The sequence below is a fragment of the Poecile atricapillus genome, chromosome 3, assembly GCF_030490865.1.
Source record: "Poecile atricapillus isolate bPoeAtr1 chromosome 3, bPoeAtr1.hap1, whole genome shotgun sequence".
In the NCBI taxonomy this organism is placed as follows: domain Eukaryota; kingdom Metazoa; phylum Chordata; class Aves; order Passeriformes; family Paridae; genus Poecile; species Poecile atricapillus.
In genome coordinates, this window is record NC_081251.1 from 54,891,822 (window position 1) to 54,912,040 (window position 20,219).

The 20,219-nt window shown below is 43.1% G+C and overlaps 1 protein-coding gene across 7 annotated transcripts in view; it reads left to right on the forward strand.

Annotated features, from left to right (window-relative positions):
- Positions 1–1,102: 1,102 nt before the first annotated feature.
- Positions 1,103–20,219, forward strand: part of L3MBTL3 (L3MBTL histone methyl-lysine binding protein 3) — a 79,307-nt gene continuing 60,190 nt past the window's right edge. The window contains exons 1-2 of one of the 7 annotated variants that reach the window (XM_058835815.1): positions 1,103–1,218; positions 11,049–11,160. In XM_058835815.1, coding sequence (XP_058691798.1) covers positions 1,142–1,218; positions 11,049–11,160 — 189 coding nt within the window. In that variant the 5' untranslated portion in view covers positions 1,103–1,141. The other 6 variants (XM_058835816.1, XM_058835820.1, XM_058835821.1 and 3 more) reach the window with 6 other exon arrangements.

Sequence of the window (20,219 nt, forward strand, 5' to 3'; positions counted from 1 at the left end):
TTATTTTAAGAGAGCTAAAATAATATGCCAAACTATCAAAAATTCAGAATTTACTTTGTCAGTTTTTGCCTTTAGGATAGAATTACTTTAGGGAGATGCTGTGCGGTCTGAGAAAAAAAAAATTAGGATTAGTATAATTAAGATTGTGTTCTGTGTTGTTTTATACTTTGCCTCAAACTACATATATATATATAAATATATAAAATATGGTTTTAAAACTATCATATTTACATCTGATCGCAATCCTCCATCCTCCCTCTTGCCCAGTACACTTAGGCCTCATACAGGTCTACGTTGTGTAATGTTCTTTTGCTAACAGACCTCCTTGCAGATGAAGTCCAACCTGGGCAATCCCACGAAAAACAAGGGCCCTCAGTTTTCACTCTTTTCTGAACCGGGAACAGAAAATACATGAAGATGATATTTGTCTTTAGGAATACAGGGCACCGATGGAGAGTATTCAAGCAGGTGGCACATCTGAGACTAGTTTTATTTGGTGAGGTGGCTCGGTTGTAAACGAGACGAGGCCCATCACAAGGAAGGTACGTGTCCATACCGAACGCACCCCGTATTTCGGGAGCGCAGGAGGAGCCTGGCTCCGCGCTGCCTGGCTTCCGACCGTCTCCTCGGGGATCCCCTCGCCGGCCGCGGCGGAGGGCAGCCCCTCTCCCGCAGGACCCGCACTTTCCCTACTGGTGCCCAGCTGTTCTGCCTCTGCCCCAGGTCTGTTCTGCGCAGAGGATGGGGCCAAGAGCCACAGACAGGCTCGCCCCGGTCCCCCGGCGCCCACCACCCAACCTCAGCAGCACCTGGCGGGACCCCCGAGGACCGGACCTCCCCCTCCCCGAAAAGTGCAGGGCGTTATTTTTGAAAGCGCCCAAAATAGCGCGCGGCTGCTGCACAAGTCTCCTTATTATTCCTCCAGCGTCGGCAGTAAATCAGGGGGAGGATGCACCTCCGCCGGAGCCCTTGTCGGCGGCCGCGTTGGCGGTGAGGGCGATGCCCGCCGCCGGTGCCGGCTGCCGGGTGCCGGCTGCGGGCGGCCGGGGCGCAGCGGCAGCGCAGGCGAGGGAGGAAGAGGAGCCGCGGCGGCGGCGGCGGCGGCAGTTTCCCCTTTCCCCAGCCCTGGCTCCGCGGGCGCATGCTCACTGTGCCCGCAGCCCTGGACCATATTTGTCAGGACTACTCGAGAGACGGAGAAAGAGAGAATTTGGGGGGGTAAGGAGCGGCGGGTTCCGATCTGATCCGCAAGCCGTTTAGGGAGCCGCGATGGCAAAGGCTGGTGACGGGTTTTAATTTTCCCCCTAGGTGAGGATGAAAGTTAGAGAGAGCGCGAGAGATAAAGGGAGAGACGCACCTCCTCTCCCTCCCTTACGAAACGTATCTGGGGAAGGGGAGGGGGGCTTCTCCCCGACCACCTCGAGCAGAAAGGATGGAAGTTAATGCCGGGTAAAGTGGGCAAGTGACTCGCAAGTGGCTGGGGAGCGGCCGGGGCACCGGGGATCTCACTAAATCATAAGTGTACGAGTGTGAAAGAGGAACAAAAGAAAGAGAGAGGTGCCTGGTATTTCTTTTTCTCTTCCCAAACACATGAAGGGAGTACATGTATATATATATGCGCTGTATATTTATATACATACACAGGCACGCACGCACGTATGTGTATGTACATATATATATACACGGGGGAGGGAGCTGTGGAAATGTGTTTGGGGGGGCCTTTTTTGGGGGGGGGGGGAGTGGGTTCCGAAGGGAGGGGGAAGGGAAGGGGAGAGACATTTTGCAGACTTGCCCCACCAATGAGCTTGTCAGTTGGCTCCATTTAATGACACTTACGGGGCACCGCCGTGCTGTTGGGAACAATGTGATGCGGGTGCCGCGGCCGGGCGGTGGGGGGGAAGGTTGGGGGGCACGGGTGTGTGTGAGCGCCGGGCGGGGAGGGAGCGGAGCGGAGGGAGGGGGCTCGCTGCCACCCGAGCCCCCCCTCCGCAGCCCCGGCTCTTTGTTCGCACAGACTGAAGGACGGGGAGAAGTGCGGGCTGCGAGGGGGCAATGCGCAGCGGAGAGGGGTGCGAAAAAGGGTTTTTTGGTCGGAAGCGGCGAGAGGTGGCGGCTGCCGGGATATACCGGTTGAATGTGCCGTGGGTCCCCGTGTGCGAAGGCCTCTACCAGCGCGCAGCGGAGAGTTTGTATTTTCCGTCGCTCCTGCACTTTGTGTGATTGTGTGCGAGAGATATTTAAAATATAATCATCTCCCAATTTCCGCCATTTTGGGGAAAGTTTGCACACACATACACATACAAAAAAAAAAAAAAAAAAAAGGCAAGCTTGTAGCAATTTTTTTTTTTTTTAAGAGACGAAAAAAAAAAAAGTCTTTTGCTCGAGTGCTCAGTTCCTGCCTCTGTGCGGTGCGTGCGCCGCGCTCGCTGCGGCAGACATGTGAGGCGGCGGGGGAACGGCCCCTGCCCGCTTCGGGCTGCGTGCGGCGGCGGGGGCCGGCGCCTGTCAGCGCCGCCGGCTCCGCGGGCCGGCCTCGGGGGGCTGCCGGGGGCTGGCCCCGGGGTGCCGGCGGTGTGTGTGAGCGCACATACACGTGAGTGCGTATTTTGCCGACGACGGCGGCAGGGAGCGGGGAGGGGGGGCAGGCAGGGGCAGGGAATAGGACGCGGCTTTTCTGTTAAGTTGCGCGCTCTCGCCTGAAGTGCGGCCGGGGTGGGGGAGCGGCCCCCCGCGCACACGCCCGTCTCTCCCTCCCCGTCTCCGCAGCCGGTGCATATAACAACAGGATATAGGCACACTTGTTCTCGCTAGCGCGTGTGGGGCGGTGTTTTTTTCAGTGGGGGGGGGGGGTGGCGGAAAGCGATTTTTTTTTTTTTCCGCGGGCGGGGGGAAGGGAGCGGCGGCCGACGGGAAGGCGCTCCCGCGGAGCGGCCGCCCGCCCCCGGCCGGGGCTTCGGAGAGGCTGCCGGGGCTGCAGCGCCCGGGGCGGGGGGCGCCGCGTCGGGGCCGCAGCGAGCGGCGCCCGCTCCCCACCCCCATGGTTTTCCCCCCTCCCCGTCGGAGCGGGCGCACGCGAGAGCGTGAGAGAAAAAGTTGCAGCGCGGGGCCGGGCGCTGGCGGCTGCGGGGCCGGGCGGGGGCGAGCCCTCCGGGGAGGCGGCGTGTGCCGGCCCCTCCCGCGGGAAGGGGTGACTTCTCCGCCGAGGGATGCCCGGAGAGCGGCTGCGAGCGGCCGAGGAGGGAGCCCCGGCAGCCCCCTAGAAAAAAAGAGAGCTCGCCCCCCTCCACCTCCTCCTTCTCCTCCGCGCTGGGGGAGGGGAGGAGGGAGGAGAAGGTAACATTTTTTTTTAATTTTTTTTTTTTTCCTTTCCACTCGGAGGCAACCTCCTTTTCCCGGATCCCGGTCCCGTGGTGGGGGGGGAGGGAGGCGAAGTGGGGGGGGGTGGGAAGGAAAAAAAAATAGCGAGGGACCCGGTAAACAAGCAGAGTCCCTCTCTCGTTGTGCAACTTCCTCAGGAACACTTAACACCCAGTTCCTCTCCCACCCCCGCCCGCACCGCGCTCGCCCCCATCGCCGCCCCCTCGCCGGGGCAGGGGGGCACTCTTCCCCCGCTCTGTTTAATTGCCCGGGGCGGGGGCGAAGGAAAGAAAGGCAAATTCGGGAGGGAAACGCAGAGACTCGAGAACCGCTTTCCCCGAGCGCTCCTCCCGAGGAGCCGGGCGGGCGCTTTTGTCTCGGTGGTTCTGCCCGAGCCTGGGGAAGACGCGGACCTGAGCCCGGGTTTTCTCCAGAAAGTTTCAAGTGCAGCAAAAACACGCCGCAAAACTGGCCAAGGAGGGACCTCTGCTGGTAGGCCGCGGGCTGCCGGCGCCGGGGAGCGGCGGCCGCGCCCGCCGGGCCTCGCCGCAGCGTTCCGGCCGCCGCCGCGCTCCGCCGCGCCGGGCGCGGGGGCAGCGGGCGGGGAGCGGCTCCGGGCGGCCGCTGCCGGGGCCGCCGCGCCCCGCCGGAGGGCACGGCCTGCGCGGGAGCGGCGGGGGCGCGCCCTGCGGCCGTGTCACTTGTCCCACTCGAGAGCGCGGCTTGAGCCCCCGGGGTTTCTGGGCTCGAGGAGCGCTGCGTGCGTTTGGAGGTCCCTGGAGATGTGGCAGCCTCCCCCGCGGCGTGAGGGTCACGGCCTCTTCCGTGTCTTAATTACCTGTGCTTCAGCAGCGCGGTGGAAAAGCTTTACAGCGAAAGGCAGCAGGAGTTACATTTTTAGTTTTGTTCTATTTTCTTTATTTCTTCCGTATAGTTGAGTGGCACTGGACCGATCATTTTTGCTGTTTCTACTCATGAATGGATGCTCATTTGTGGATGCTAAAAATCAGGTGGTGAGCATAAGTAAAGCTCATCATATAAAAAGTTCAGCCTATGTCATTTTAGGAAATAGTCTGTGCTCAGGATTATAACACAGTTTTCTTACTGCAAATCTTAAAGCTGTTCAGGAACCAATGCTTTTTACCAAGAAAGTTACCGTGTTCCCAGAAGTCTAGATGATGAACATCTGTAAGAGAGAAACTCTGAAAGTAGTGGCTGAAGGCAGCAGAGCTCTCCGCTTTTATCTGGGTGGTGCCGGGTAGCTGTTATTTCCCGGTGAGACTTCAGCAGCTTTGGCTGTGGTCCAGTTGGTCTCATGCACTGATGCTCTAGTGAAGGTGGCTGAAACAATCATCTCAGATGGTGCTTGTTCAGAGTTGGGCAATTGTAATAAAATCTGGTTTAGTTTGTGGTGTATGCTTCACCTTCACCTTTACTGAGGTTTTTTTAGAGTATTACTTTAAAAGTTTCAATAACTTGTGATGACTTCTTTTCCTCTAACTTGTTGAATTTTATTTGGCATCACCTGTTCTGTGAAGAGAGATGGTTGAGTTTTTGTGGGCTCTTCAATTTACTTTCATCTGTTTTTTAATACTGCTGGTAAGGAGGATGATGGATTGTGAGTGATGGGTGTGAGGAATCAGTGATGAGCTGGCATGAGGCTTACTGAAGAAAGTGATAGCATGTGTGTAGTCATAGCTTGTTAGTGCTCCAGTAGTAGGACCGCTCATCACAATAGGAGATGCCAGCAGCTCTTCATGAATGGGGGAGGAAGGAAAGTCTATAAATGCTGCGTGTGTTTAGGAGCTAGAAAAGGTGAACTAATTGTTTATGAGCAGCAGAGCTTTTGGGAGCTGGTAATCGCTGGCAGATGAGGAAGAGGAGGGCATAAGTCAGATGAGAGATGCTCAGATGTATATTGTATTAACTTTGGGTAGGAAATTACAATTTGAAGCAGGTCAGGTGATAGGAGGTGTGAAGATCGGTGCAGGCAGTGTCTGCATAGGGGAAGGAAGAAGGAACAAATAAACAAGAGAAGTTTTTTGTAACTTTCTGTGCCTGGTTCAAGCAATTAAGAGAATTTAAGACATAGGGTTTCAGAGTTGTTGTATGCAACTCTTACTGTCTGAACACGTTAAATCTCCACTCAGGCCTCCACAGACAATAACAGAAATAATGGAACCATGAAAGCTTTGCAGAGGAAATACTTTTCTAGTGTGAGGTACAGGCTGTTTGTAAACAAGGAAAGGCTGTCAGTGGTAAGTTTCATTAGATGACAGAATAGCTTTGGTATTGGGTAACTATTGTTGTTGTAGTGTCTTGTGGATATTTGAAAATGAGGCGCTAAGTAGATGAAGGCTGTGTGTAATTGTTACCCAGTCTTTAGCAGAGGTACAGCAATAACTGTGTTACCTTGCTGGCAGAGACTGGACTTGGATAAGGATGAACCTCCTTTAAGCACTAGCGCAGACCTAGGCTTCATAGTATCTTTTAGTGCTTTTGTAGCAAGAATCTTCCTGTAGGGGGAAGAAGGTTTGAAGCCAAAATATTGGGAAGCAGGAGCGAACATACACAGTAGCTGTGGAGCATCTAGTAGTCAGAAGAATAGCAACAGATAAGAGTAAATAATGCTAAGGGGACATCATCAATAGAACCGCTGGCCCTTTTTCTGTTATAACCTTTGAGTGGTAAATAATTTTTAGCTGTGTGCCTTCGTGAATACATATAAAAGCTATGTATCTCATCTTTATAATACCTTGCTTGTAATAACCTTCATGAGCAACAGGCAAAATAGTGAAAATTGCTCAAACAACTTTTCAACACAGAATAGAAACATGGCAGAACTAATAGTTTCCAAACAATGGAAAATGAGGTTTTTGAGGAAAATGTGTATCTGAAAATACTAATTTTAATGAAATATTAAAATAATTTAACCTTTAAACAGGTACAAGAAAAAACACACGTTAAAATGTGGTGAGTAGCATCAAAGAATTTTACCATTTCCTGCACTGTTCCTATTGTGGTTGTTTTTCTGTCAGTGAAGAGCCTGGTACAAAAATATAAAGGGTGAGAAAGAGGCAAGTGTGAGGTGTGCCCATCTCAAAGATAGGACTGTGAAGAGAGAAGCAGGGATCACTCCAGTGGGTTTACAGTCAATTGGCTTTGCTTTTGCTGTCATGAAGCTCAAAGTTACTACTGTTGTCAAATACAGGGAGCTTACCCTGCGAGGAGTAATTCTGCTTCATGTGGCTTTGGGAGCGTAACAAGTCAGTGCTGGTAATATTCACATTCTTGCATGTTAAATAAAACTGAGCTGAGTATCCACTTGTCCATAGTGTCTAGAAGTTGGTGTGTTTGCAGCTCTGGTACACTGAGTTGTTCCCTTCAGATCCACTTTGTTTTCCTTATTTCCTGGGTATGGGAAATATATCCTTTTAGCTCATGGGTGCCAGGCCTGGCAATATTAGGACAACAGCGCCAACCTGTTGCCTTTTTTTCTGAACATCCATCAATGCTGGTGTCTCGCAGTCCAGTGGGGAAGAGGGACCGTGGCTTGCCTGCAGAAGGATATCATCTCTCTTGGGATCTCTTTTTCCCTTGGAACTCACTCTTGGTGTCACTTGCAGTGACCTCCCCTGGCTCTGTGTTCCTACTTTTGGGTCTCATCATAGGAGCTGTCAGCTGGGGGAGAGGATTAGTATGGGGAAAATCTGCTAGGCTGTCTTGTCATGGCAGCTACAGAAATCCTCAAAAGTACAAATAAAACCACACAGGGGTGCATAAGAAGGGGGCAAATTTCAAATTACTGCAGACATATTTTGCCAGTCTGGCAGTGGTGACTGGTGGCTTTACTGCTGAACCCTCTCTCTGGTGCCCAGTATTGAGTTGACCCCACTGGTTAGAAATCATGCAGGCATTTCACACTTAGTGCCTTAGATGTTAAATTTTGGGTTGGGGTCAGGTAGTTTTTTAAAGCACTGACTGGAAGAAGGACTCCTATTACTACTTTCTGATGTATTCACTATGTAACCCTATAATTACTTCAAAAACTACTTGTCTAATTGGCATATTCTGTCCTGCTTCTTGGCTTTGTATCTTTAGACAGTCTCTCACCAGATTAAACTATCTATTAGTGCTGTTATTCTCAGTGTCTCTGTGAGGTCTCATTTATTGTTGAACCTGTTGGTAAAAATGAAGGTTTTTCTAAAGGATGTGTCTTAATCTTATTTAATATGCTTGTTTATTTTAATGACTTCATTACATATGTCTGAAACAAAGTTAATGTTGAAATATTAATATGCAGCACACTTCTCTTACGCCTGTGAGGACTGAGATAGTTACATCCCTAAAGGCAGATTTTGGAGTTGCTTTTGGAAGATGACTGCTCCAAGTACTTACTATTATGTCCTTTCCTTCACATCAGATGGCATTCACTGACAGGCCCCTTATTCATCTAGTATTTTTACTACTTTTCTGGCAGTGCAGCAGCAGAAATGATACCAGATGAAATCATTATAGAAGGAGTTATACTAGTTCAAAGAACTACATCAGAGCTTTAAAAACAAAAAATTAAAGGAGTAGATAAGACATTCTTTAGTTTTCTTTGTTCTGAGATTTAGATGTAACTATTGCAATGAGTTCTTCCTGCTTTAGTACCTCAGTGCTGTAACAATTTTATTGGTCTGTATCTTGTTTCTTACTATCATTAGTAGAGGGATATGGGCCTATCTTTCATCTGTTCAAACTCAGCAAAGCTGGAAACAGGTATTTTGTTAAAAGTGATTCCTTTTTGTAAATTAATTTCTATCTGTGTTGCCCTGTGACCTTTTTATTCCCACCAAGAACACTTCTGAAGGCTGTAGAATGTGAAACGTATACAGATTGTGCCTTTGACATTAATTTCAAAAGGAAAGCAATAATGAATGTCTTTAGACATCTTCAGAATGTATCATTATTGCTGTTTGTTACTTGAGGAAAGTTTCTTACGTGCAATTAAGTCAGAATTTGTGTGTTTTCTTGAGACAAGTATGCCCTGAACATTTCTGTTACCAATTTTTCATTACCTATCATGGTTTACTCGCTGCCTAAGTAGGCTAGACTCTTTCAGTTTCCCACCCCCCATGTAATTTTTGTGTCTGTAATGAGAGTGGCACTATGGGAGATGACAGCATCTGATGGAGCAGCTGTGCTGTCCGACGCTCCTTGCTCCGTGGTACGGCAGCTGCCGAGAGGAAGCATTTCTCCACAGCCTTCCAGGTCTTTTCCCAACTTCTGTCATACCTTCTGCAGAAATCATTGGAGCGTGTTTTCTGTAATAAACCACAGGAGGGTTGAGTGAAGTGTCCTCTAAATAGAATGATAATTTAAGATTACTTAGAGACTTCAGTTAATGCAGAACACAGCTTTGTGTTTGCTTAGCCAGGCTAATCCTGAGGAGCTTGTTCCACCAATGTGCTTGAACCAGCATGTTTTGTGTCCTTAAAACTTCACGGATGCTTGGAGAGATCCCATTTTTCAGCTACTCCTTAGCAGCTTGGGTGTTGTGTTCTTCAGGGAAGGTCTGTGCCTCTGCCACAGTGCTGCAGTTCAGTTTGGTCAAGCCTGCTTGAATTGGTTTGCACTGGTACTTGGTACTCAGATCAAGCAGAGATCCCAGGTTGTGTTGCTGGAACTTACCCTGAGGTAGGGTGGTGAGTTTTGCCTGAGAGTGATTTTAAAAGATAAGATCTCTGGTTTTGTGGAATTTCTCAGTTTGCACTGAATTTGTTTAGATTTATTGATGTTTTTTAAAATTAATTTTTCTACGTTGTTGTTATGGTTTTCAATGCTTTCTCACAGAGAATTACCTAAAGGTGGGGAAGACACATTGAATCATTTTGTTCTTCTTACTTCAAACTTTTCATGTGGAAAACATGAAGTTTTCTCAGAGAGCTTTCTGTGAACCCTGCCTACCATGTGAAATGAAGGGGAGTGCAAAAGTTTTTACACCTAGCAGTGGATACTGACTGAGGTCCAGATCCTCTTATCTTGTTGATAACTGTGTAGCTGCTGCAGTGTAATGAAAGTATTCATGGAGTAAGGTGTTGCTCAGGATTTTAAAGACTTCTGCTAGAAATGAAGAGGAAACCTAGGAGAAGTGAAAGGGAGTTCACATTGTGTACCCCAAACCGAACTAGTATGTGTCTGTAGTGGTGATGTTACAACATTTGATACTATTTTTCTAATGAATACAATGTCAATTCGATTGTTTTTCTCACAGCTAAGTTAACTGAGTGTTTTTCTCCTCAACCTTTCAACAAAAAGCTTCTAGATGATCTGAGTTTACTTCTGTTTGGTTTGCATCTTTTTCTGTTGTCGGAGTGAACAAATAGCACCTTTTGGGTTGTTTGTGTGTTTTTTTGGTGAAAAGTCAAGATCTCCAGAGAGTATTTGCTGATTCAGAGTGGGGACCTAAGTTAGAAATTATATTTTAGAAAACAAGGTTAAGCTCTGAGGAAGTTCTCTGTCTATTTGAATTTCAAGTACTGATACTTGGAGCAAAAGTTTGTAGTCTCCAAATGGGGTATGAGACTTAGAAAGTGTTCGTTTAAAAGTTCAGAGAGTTTACATTCCAAAAAGTCCAGAAAGTGCAAATTTCAAAAGTGGTGAGGTTTTGTTAGTAGTTTACAAACAATGACAGCTAATTTTACCACAAGTTATTTCAGCTGCTAGGAGTAGTGCAGCCATTCTTCAGAATCAAAATTAATAAGTCAGATTCCACATTGAACAAATAGTAAATTAGGCGCCAGGCCACAGATTTAAAGATTGCTGGGTTTGTGAGAAGGGGAAAGGAAGAAGTTGGCTACAAACAAACACTTGCAGTTCAGTGCAACTGATGGTGTGTTTGTGGCAGTGACAAGTAGTGAGCTGAAGCCAGGGGCCAGAGGCAAGTGCAGTGTACTTCTGTTGTTTGTGCATATTTTTTATCACAGAAAGGGATGTCCACATTTCTGAAGGTAAATATTATCTTCTCTGCATTCACTATTCTGAAACGGAGGCTTCCAGTAAAGTCAAGTCTTGCAAAGCAGTAGGTTTTTCTGGTCTACATATATGTGCTTCTCTACATGGAAATAATTTTTAACAAATGCAATTCAAAATTTAGTGAATCTCTACTGAAACAGATCAAGAATATTCAAGTGTCCTCAGTCAGATCAGGAAACTGACAGTTTCAAATTAATTTCAAAATTTTAATTTGAACTTGGGTAAAGCATTCACATCAGCATGCTATCCAGTATAAAAGAAATGCAGTGCTGTTAATCAGTACTTAATGTATTTATTAAAGGCATGCACTCGTGCCCTGCCTTTCTTAGAACAGATGTTTTTAAGTGTACCTAACATGTTGTCCTCATGTCAATTTATTTGGAGCTGGAAAATTTCTTTTTCTCTCCAGTACAGCCCCATTGCCTCCTAGTGTGTGAAACAGGTATTATTTTCAAAGCTTTAGAAAGATTTCCCCTTACTTTTATTACATCATGTATATTATCACCCTTGTCATCAGTTGTCCATGTTGCCAATGTGCAGGGGGAAGTATTTAATACAAATCTGTGAAATGCATTAGAAGAAATATCTGGTGATATAAGAATTAAACCACTTACAGAATTTTCAGATAACATTTCTTTTCTTTCTTTTCTTTTTTTTTTTTTTTTTTGTAGTACATGCATCATGAATGAATCTGCCTCTAGTGGAAATGGTCAGGAGTTTGATGTATTTAGTGCAATGGACTGGAAGGATGGCATAGGTACTTTGCCAGGAAGTGACCTAAAGGTAAGATATGTAATATTTTCAATAAGTGAGATAAAATGTTAAATGACAAAAGAATACGTTTGAAAAGCTCGTGTGTAGGTATCTGCTTTTATGAATAAAACATGAATCTGCAGTTCTGAGTTAAGAGACTGTAGCCTGTTAGGTTTTAGCTCTGGAGTTTCTTGATTCAGTTTGTGGTGCTGGCACAGACAGCCGTCATCCCCGTAGGAAGGCATAAATTAGCACTGCCTCACTATACAGACAGAATTAATCAAATGCACAAAATCCCAAAGAAATCTCAAAAGTGTGAAAATGCAGTCCACTTAGAGCATTATATTACTGTATTACTAAGAATTTTCATACTGCTATTGACTCTCATGGTCTTACATTCTTAGGTCTTTTTATTTCTAAGAATAGTTTCTTTTTCCTGTGCTTTTGTCATGTGGGTGCCTAGAAAGATAATAAAGTGAGTGCTTCTGAGCTGGTTGCAGTTTAAAAATTTGAATTATACCAGAGTATTAATTTTGTTTACATTTTTCACACTGGTTGAGTTTCCTGTAGTAAATCATAACTTTCGTTTTCAGTTTCTTTTTATTTATCTCATACTTTTTACTGTTGTCAGAAGGTGTCCTTTGCTTTGCTTGCGATTTTGATATTAGAGACTGTTTTACACCTATTTCCTCTTGATTAAAGTCAATATTCTCATATAATTCAAACTAATGTGTTTTGCTTGTAGTTTATTTTTTGAAAGGAATCTCACAAGAAAATGTGTGGCATTTAAAACAACTTTTAATCTTCTGGTGCCTGATAGGATTTCTATTGTTGAAGTAAAATTTAAAAAAATGTTTGAAATTTGGGACTTAAGTGTTCTGAATATGTTTTTGTGTTGATGTTTAGGCTGTTTGTTTGTTTTGTGTGTTTGTTTGAATTTTTGCTTTTAGTCACAGAACAGCAGAGTAAATTTGCAGAACAGATTTCTTTGTAGAGCACTTCATGCCAACACCCAGACTGAGTACCCCAGACCTCAGGGCGGGTTAGATCAGGTTGCTCAGGATTTGATTATCTGCAGGGCTGGAGATACCACAGTCTCTCTGGGCATTTTGTTCCAGCATTTGTCTACACTCATAGTCATTTTTTCCTTTTATGGATACTTTGTTGGAATGTCTCCTTTTGTAGTGTATGCCTGCTGTCTCTTGTCCTTCTCCTGTGCACATCTGAGAGGAACCTGGCTCCATCCCCTCTATATCCTCCCATTAACTGCAGTAAAATCTCTCCTGGTCATAAGACTGAGCAAATGGATTCACTCAGCTTTGTGCATGTCATCTGCTGCAGCCTGTACCTGGTTTGGTGGGCTTGCTGCAGTATGTGAGTGCCGTTCTCCTGGCAGACACAGTGGCCTGCATATGCTCTCATCAGTATTCACTGGAGCAGAATGGTGTGTTCCCCTGTCCTGCTGGCTGCCCTCTTGCTCAGGCAGCCTGGGGTGCTCATGGCCACCTTTGCTGCCAGGACACATTGCTGACTCATGTTCAACTCACAGATTTTCTGCAAAGCTGTTCTCAGATAGTCAGCCCCTGATCTGAACCAGTGGTAGATGCTCTGTTCCAGGTGCAGGGCCTAGTGCCTGCTTTGGTGGACCTTCTTAGCATCTTGTTAGCCCATCTTCTTCAGCTTATTGAGGTCTATCTGAGCAGCAACCCTGCCCTTCAGCTCATCAGCCATTCCCTTCAATTCCATAGTTTGCTTTTCCTGCCTGTACTCAGAGAGAAGCCTTTCTTGTTACCTTCGCTAGTTTATTCTCTGGGTGAGTTCTGGATTTCCTAATTCCATGTCTACACTACAGCAATATTACTATACACCTTGTCAATGAAGTTTCCTTTTCCACGTTCTGCTTACCTCCTTTTCCTTTTAGAACTAAGTCAGGAGTCCCTGGTTCATCCCTTTATCCAAATTTCCTTAACTTCTTGCGTATTGACATGCCTCATTCTTCTGGTGTGAAGTCCTTGGAGATATATTTCCTGGTCCTATTTACCCTTTAAAACAGTCTCCTGTATGGTCCTGCCAAGCAGATCTCTGGGCAAGCCAACATGCATCTCTTCTGAAGTCCAGTGCTGCTGTTTCATTATTTATTTCTCTGGCTTCTTTCAAGATTTCAGACTTCATCATCTCATGGTGATGATGATAGCCAAGGCTATGATGAGCTTCCACATCCCTGAACAGTTCTGTGTTTTTTAAGTCCAGGCTTTTAAAATTTCTTTCTATTGCATATTTAATATGCAACATTGTGTGAGAGAGAACCGTAGTATTACAATACTTGAGCAATACAAAAGGGAACAGTGCAGGAAAATATAATAATCTGAAATAAATCACTGGTTTGTGCTTTTTTCAGTTATGATTGCCCTATGTTGAACAAAACTGAAGCAAAGTTTGAGTCACTAATGAGTAGAGGAATGGGAAAGTTTCCATGTAAAGCAAGGGAAAGGAACTGGGAGGTAGCTCAGGGTAACTTCAAGAAATCATATAGAAGATTCTTAATTATGTCCTTTTCAGGAAAGCATGAGCTTCATTTTAAGGCTGCTCTTTTGGGTTTTTTATTTATTTTAATTTGGAAACAGACGTATTTGATTTTTGGACAGAGATTGTTTCATTGGTCCAAGCATTAGTTAGGGGAGGTACATTCAGAGTTGCAATAGTAGTCTACCCATAATGGTGAAATATACAGAGTATTGGCCAGGCAGCTCCTTTTTGGTTTATTATTTAGGGGGTGTGTTTTCTTGTTTTCATTTTGTTAGATACAAAAACAAGGGATTGAAGGGATGAAAGGGATGAAATTGAAACGGAGCCATTTTAAGACTGACTGAAGGAAGAATATTTTCTAACAATGCAGAATTAGCCCAAGAAGGTCACTGTACTGGGGAATATCAAAATGCAGTGAGAGACTAGGTGTTCACACAGATACCCAAACAATCTGAGCTGTTAAAATAGTAAAGACTTTTAAGCTTTTATGATAATGGTAACAACTCGTATTTCCAGGACTGCTTCTAAACGGTGATGGTTAAAATGGTGACTAATCACTTGAAATTGTAAATGCGATCGTTGAAGATACGTTATGCTCTTTGTGGAATTCTCAGAATAGGGTTAATGAGGATTATTTACCTGAACTTTCCTGATCACAGAGTATTTTACTGTTGTGTCCTGAACCTAAAGAAAATGACCTTACGTAGCAGTTACTTATTGTAAGCCTATGTGTCTTTCAAAAATTGTACTAGGCTTGTTGCACTAAAGGTATCAAACTATTGTTGTGTATTTACATTGAAATGCACTTGAAAAATCTGGTGAAAACACTGTTATAGCAAGATACTTAAACACAAATGTTCTATTTTTACAGCTTGGTAATAGATTAGAGTGTCTGAGGCATTTTATAACAAATAAGCGATAATTTAAATATCTACTATAGACAATGTATTGCTTAAATTCTGACATTTAGTCTTTTCCTAAAATGTTAGGGGAAATTGAACATTCAAATTTGGTAAACTGTACTGTATATCAGCATATTAGCATTAAGTTAAACCTATACTAAAACAATAAAATGCTTCTTTTTAATATAGACATTTTAGGGAATTACCTAATTGAAGTCCTTATTTTTAGTTGTATAAATCATACAGCATTTTCTTGTCTTTACTACTTGCATGATGAAGCGTCATACTTATTTTGATGTATGCATGTCTTAAGAAATATCTTTTCTTGTGTGCTTTATAAGAATCCAGCCTGGGATTATCAGGCAAGTATATATGAGCAACCATTCCTTTTAAAGTCACTTCATTTTTGTGAATATGAGTTCTAGAATGACGAAAAGTTGGCAAAACTTTGTAAGTAATGTAAGTAGAGCAAAATTTTTTGGAAGCATTTAAATATAACTATTCTCAATGTTTTCTTATAATTTCTTTAACTTTTCTTACAGTACAAAAGAACATCTAAATCAGGAGTAGATACATGGATTATTTATTTTTGTTAAGAAGTGTTGTAGACAGTTTCATGACTACCAGACACAGTCTCTTGTTCCTGCATCTGTTTCTATACCAGTAAAATGCTGAAAACGTTCTTTTCCTGTGACTTTGGGCACTGTTAATTGTTATGGTTTTGTCACTTGTAGTTGGAGAATGCTGTGGAAATACATTCCTATACAGATTTAAAAAAAAAAAATCTTCAGCAAAAATAGTTAACACTCCTTGAACACTGCTTTGAGCATGCTGTGTGACAGATAAGTAGTGAGTAGTTGTGGAAAATGCTAGAATTTCAAATTACACAGGGAGTAGGGAGAATTAAAAATTGTACAGTATGATGCACTGAAGACTGTGAACAAAAATTTTAGCATTGTATATTAGTTCTTTCAAGATGTTTAAATAAAACAGAAAACTTGAATTCCAGTAGAATTTAAAATAGTTTACAAATTACAGAATGCCTTCATGTGGCAGGCAAAGTAATGTATGCTCATCTGAAAAACATCAGTGCTTACCAGTTACTCTGCATGGTGTGAATGTAAATGTGAAATTCTCCTCTTTTTTCTTTTTTTTTCCTCTTTTTTTTTTTAAATCTCTGTGCTGAGTGCACACTAGCACCATGGCTTCGAGATTTAAATATACTCATTAAATTGGAAAAGCTGTAGTAATTTACAGTCACTTCCTACTGCAGTGACAGAAGTTTATGAAGTACTTCTTAATGCATTTTCTAGTTCTGTGTTTGGAAAGTGAGCAGTTATAAACTGCATGGACAGAATTTTGGTTATTTCCAGCCTGCAAATTGTGCTTGAACATAAAGAAAAAAATTAAAATTTGATGATGAAGGAATTAACTTGTAAATAAAGTTAGGCAGCAAATATTGTTGGAAACCAAATAGAGTAGTGGAACTGAATGGTGGAGTAATGACCAGCGATGTTTGGTATTTCCAGCAGTGCTGTAAAGAAGGTAAGAGTGATTTGGATTGCTGTGTTTCTGAATGCAGGGGTGCAGCAACTCAAGGCAGTAAAGTACATCCTTCCATGTGACTGTTCTGAAATTGCGTTCAAGCTTGCCTGAGATAATTGATGATTTTAGAACAGCTTCTTTTCTCACATTGTTATGGAAACATCGGTAGTGTCTCAGGCAATAACTTTGTACAGTGCTTTTTCAGTGCAAAGCTGTTTGTTCTCTCATGGTGGCATGTGCTGCGCTTGGAATCTGGAGAGGCAGCGAGAATGCACAGGAGTGGTGTCCATGGGGAACATCAACTACCGGTGACTGGTTAAATCACTGCCAGCACCAGGAGGGTGCTGCTCCAGAGAAAAGATGGATTCCCTTCAGGGAAGGTGGTAAGGAGTAGCATAGGGAGCAGAAAGCAAGGTCAGTGGGGACTTTCTCTGACCATGTGTGAACCCCAGCAGATCCACCTAGTGGCCTGGTCCTTTCCACATGAAATTAACTTTATTCTGTTGCAATCTAGTGTAATTAATTAGCTCTTGCTCTGCTTTATTGCTGTATGTTTCTGGTTTAAGCTTTGCAATGTCATAAAGTGAGTGAACTTTATGTAAAGGAAAAAAAAGACCAAAAAAAAGAAATTTGACTATTAAAGTCATTAAAACTACAAAGGCAAGAAATGCTGGATTTAGGTTTGCCTTTGGATCTTTATTTGGGCTCTCTGGTGTGTATTCATGATAGTCTTCCCTTAAGTGATCACGTGGTATTTTACCACAAAATCTCCTGTGCTGTTTGCTGTAGCTGCTGTTAAACTTGCAGACAACTGGACAGAGGGTTTCAGGAAGGAAAAGGGATAGTTTTGTGATTATTGCAGGTAAATCCCACACAGGAACACTTGGCACCGCACTTGTTTCTACCGCAGCCTTTCTGCACAATGCCGAACAACTCACTGGAACCAAATTTTTGGCAGGTAGCCATTTTTTATTTGTTTGCTAGCTTGGGCTTCCCATGTGATATTAGTGTTTCAGATTTAGAAATATTCTGGCCGAAATAATTCGGAGCCAGGGTTGCCTTGTAGGTCAACTTCTGGATCAATAAGCGTCATCTTGGCAGGCCTTGACTTCTGGCTCTGTTGCTGATTTATGTGTCACCTTAAGAAAGTCTGTTTAGCTGCAATTTCCTACTCAAGTGGAGATAATAAGGCAGACTGAGTTTGCAGTGTAGAGAAATCAGTGGGAAGCCCTCTGGTACTGAGATAATTCTTGAGCACTTGAAGTGGGATGGGGGGTTTGGAAGAGCCTGAGGAGTGTCTAAGAATAAAGTAGATAAACATTACTGCAGACAAGACTGAGGTATTGGTATATACTGGGGAAATGTCAGTCTCTCTTGCTAAAGGGATATGTTTTCTGATGGTACCTTAGCTTTTTGTTCAGCAGTGATGAAAGAATGCTCCTATTATTTTTATTTTTGGAAGGGTATAATTTGATAGCAATTCCTTCCTGCTTGTGCCTGCCCAGATAGGAAAAATCCTTTTCTTTTTTGGATGCAAATTGTTCTCTCTTTTTTGTTACTTCAGTATTAGCCTATTGCAGTGTTAATGAAGCATCTTAAAATCAGTCCAAGATTGGTGGAAGTGCTTGACTTTCTTGCTGACAGCATCATTCCAGTGAGAGTGGGTCTGGCCTTGCCCTCCTTGGTCATGGTGAGGAATTTAATTTCTGCTGCTGATGATTTAGGGAACCCTAGATACCCCACATATGATCCTGCTAAAGTTTGTCTTTTTCCATACTTGCAGAGTAGCAGTGTGCTGGCAAGATTCTTTCTCATCATTGAAGAAGCAGAATTGGCAAGTGCAGGAACACATTTCCCCAATATTCTCTATCCCTAAAAGAGTAAAAATTTTGTGACGAGGAAAGTGTAAGGGGTCACGTGCTTACTGAGTGCTTTAAAATAAGCTGGGAGCAGAGTACTCAGAAGGATGAGGAGCTACCAAAGAGAGGGGTTTTTTTCTTTTGTTAAGTGGCTGAGAACAGAGGTTTTGTTTCAGGAGTTGCTTTACACTACATTGTAACAGTAATTGCTAGAGTGCCTAAAGCTTTTTCAGAAAAGTGCTCTTTGTTGTACCTTGGGTTTTTTTAAAAAAAGAAAATAAACAGTCATTTTGCTTTCAAACCATATAGAGTAAATAAGACTGGCTTTACTGCTTGAAAAAAGAGTATAAAAATACCAACAGCTGTCTCATTTTTCTGAAAGTTATTCAGCCCTTGCCTGGGGCAGGGGTTCTGTGGAAATAGTATGCGATTGTGCATGTAAAGAGTGTATCACACACAGGGAAGAGGGGTCTGGTTGAATGGACAAGCTCTGACATTTAATAACTTGTTCAACTTAAGTAATAGGTAGAAAATAGTTTGGCACGTGGCTGGACAATTCAGTGGTGGAAGATGATTCTTTCACTTTAAAAAGACTGTAAAATGCCAGAAAAGCGCTGATTTATTTGAGGAGTACCACTGAAACCGCTGTGACTAAATGGTGATTTACATCAAGAATGATGATAACTTTTTGCTAGCTAGAGATCCAAGTGTAGCTCTTGTATCACTGAAGTCCCAGGTGTCAGTCCTCTTGACAAACTGCTGTGGAATTCTGCTACTTTAAGCTTAGCTACTTCATAGGCATAAAGAGCATCGAGCATTTACTCAATTTACTTTTGTTTTGGATATTGAAAATTTTGCAGATTTCTTCTGAGAGTGTCCACAACCACTGTTACAGTGTTAAGATATGTTTTGTTGCTGAAGTTACTGTCAGAATACAGCAACAATTGTCTTTATTGCAATGAACTCTTTGTCCTTGTCTTGCCCAGTAGATGGTGGTGTTGGCTGATTTTTCTAATTTATTTTAAAGTTGTGCATTAACATATATGGGGCTTTTGTTCTTTTTTTTTTCCTTTGCAGTTCAATTGTTCTTCCTTTTTTGTTTTTTTGTTAGTTTTTTTGTTGTTGTTTTTTTGTTTTTTGTTTTGTTTTGTCCTCCCAAATAATAATTTTACCATATATAAAACAGTAGCAGCTTTGATACCTGTGGAAACTGATGAGATCTTTTACATTCTTAAGAGGGCACAAGTAACAGCAAACATTCATAGTCTGATCTGTGTTTCTCTGAATTGGACACATGTACCAGTGGGGACTTAATTTGAAACTAGGCTGTATCCATTCATTTCCAGCGGGTTTGAGTTTTTAAGAATTAATCTGCAATATGATAGACATTTTGCATTGTTTGCAATTTTTGTTCATCCCACATAGAGACAAATGCTCAAGAGTACTTTAATGAAATGCGGAAAAGAGAACCGAAAACCCTTTTAATATTCAATTAGCCCTACATAAAACTACAGTGTCTTCCAGCCAGCAGGATAAGGCAAAAAACTTCCGTTAGAAATGGAAATTCTCTGAACCCGCTGGAGTTATGCTTTGTCACGTTTTCTGAGATTTTCATGGTTCAGCATAGCACACGGTGGGTAAAGAATGGCAGGCTGAACAGGAAGATGGAGAATATTTTCGTAAGAACAGAAGGACCTTGTGCTTAGCACAATTAAATCGAGTTTGAGGAGGTACATAATTCCTTGCTCAATCATATACCAAGAAAGTAAGTGTTAGGGTACTACAGCTACGTAATCCATAGGGTGACGTGGCTTTAAGAGAAAATGGGTGCAAACTGACCATGAATACATGAAAATTAAAATATAAAAGGAAGTTTTTCAAGAAAGAAATTCAGGAGCAGACTTGCAGTTCACTGGTAACAGAAAACCTGTCTGCTTCTGAAATGTTTATGAAATACTTTGTGTGATACTATTGCTTGCAATAGACAAAGGCTTCATATCAGTGGCTTATGATACTTGTTTCAGTTCTGTGTAAATTTTCATACAATTTTATTTTTTTAAAAATGTTTATTGAAAGTAATTTTGGTCCCTGTAGAAAAACTTAGCATGTGGACGGTCAGAAATGGTTCAGAAAGTATTGACAATGTTTGATTATTTTTTTATTTAAGTCTTGGCTTCCCTCAGTACATTCATTATTTATTGAATTAATATTAAAATTATCCTGAGGATAAAATTAAGTCACAAAAGCTGAAGTTTTA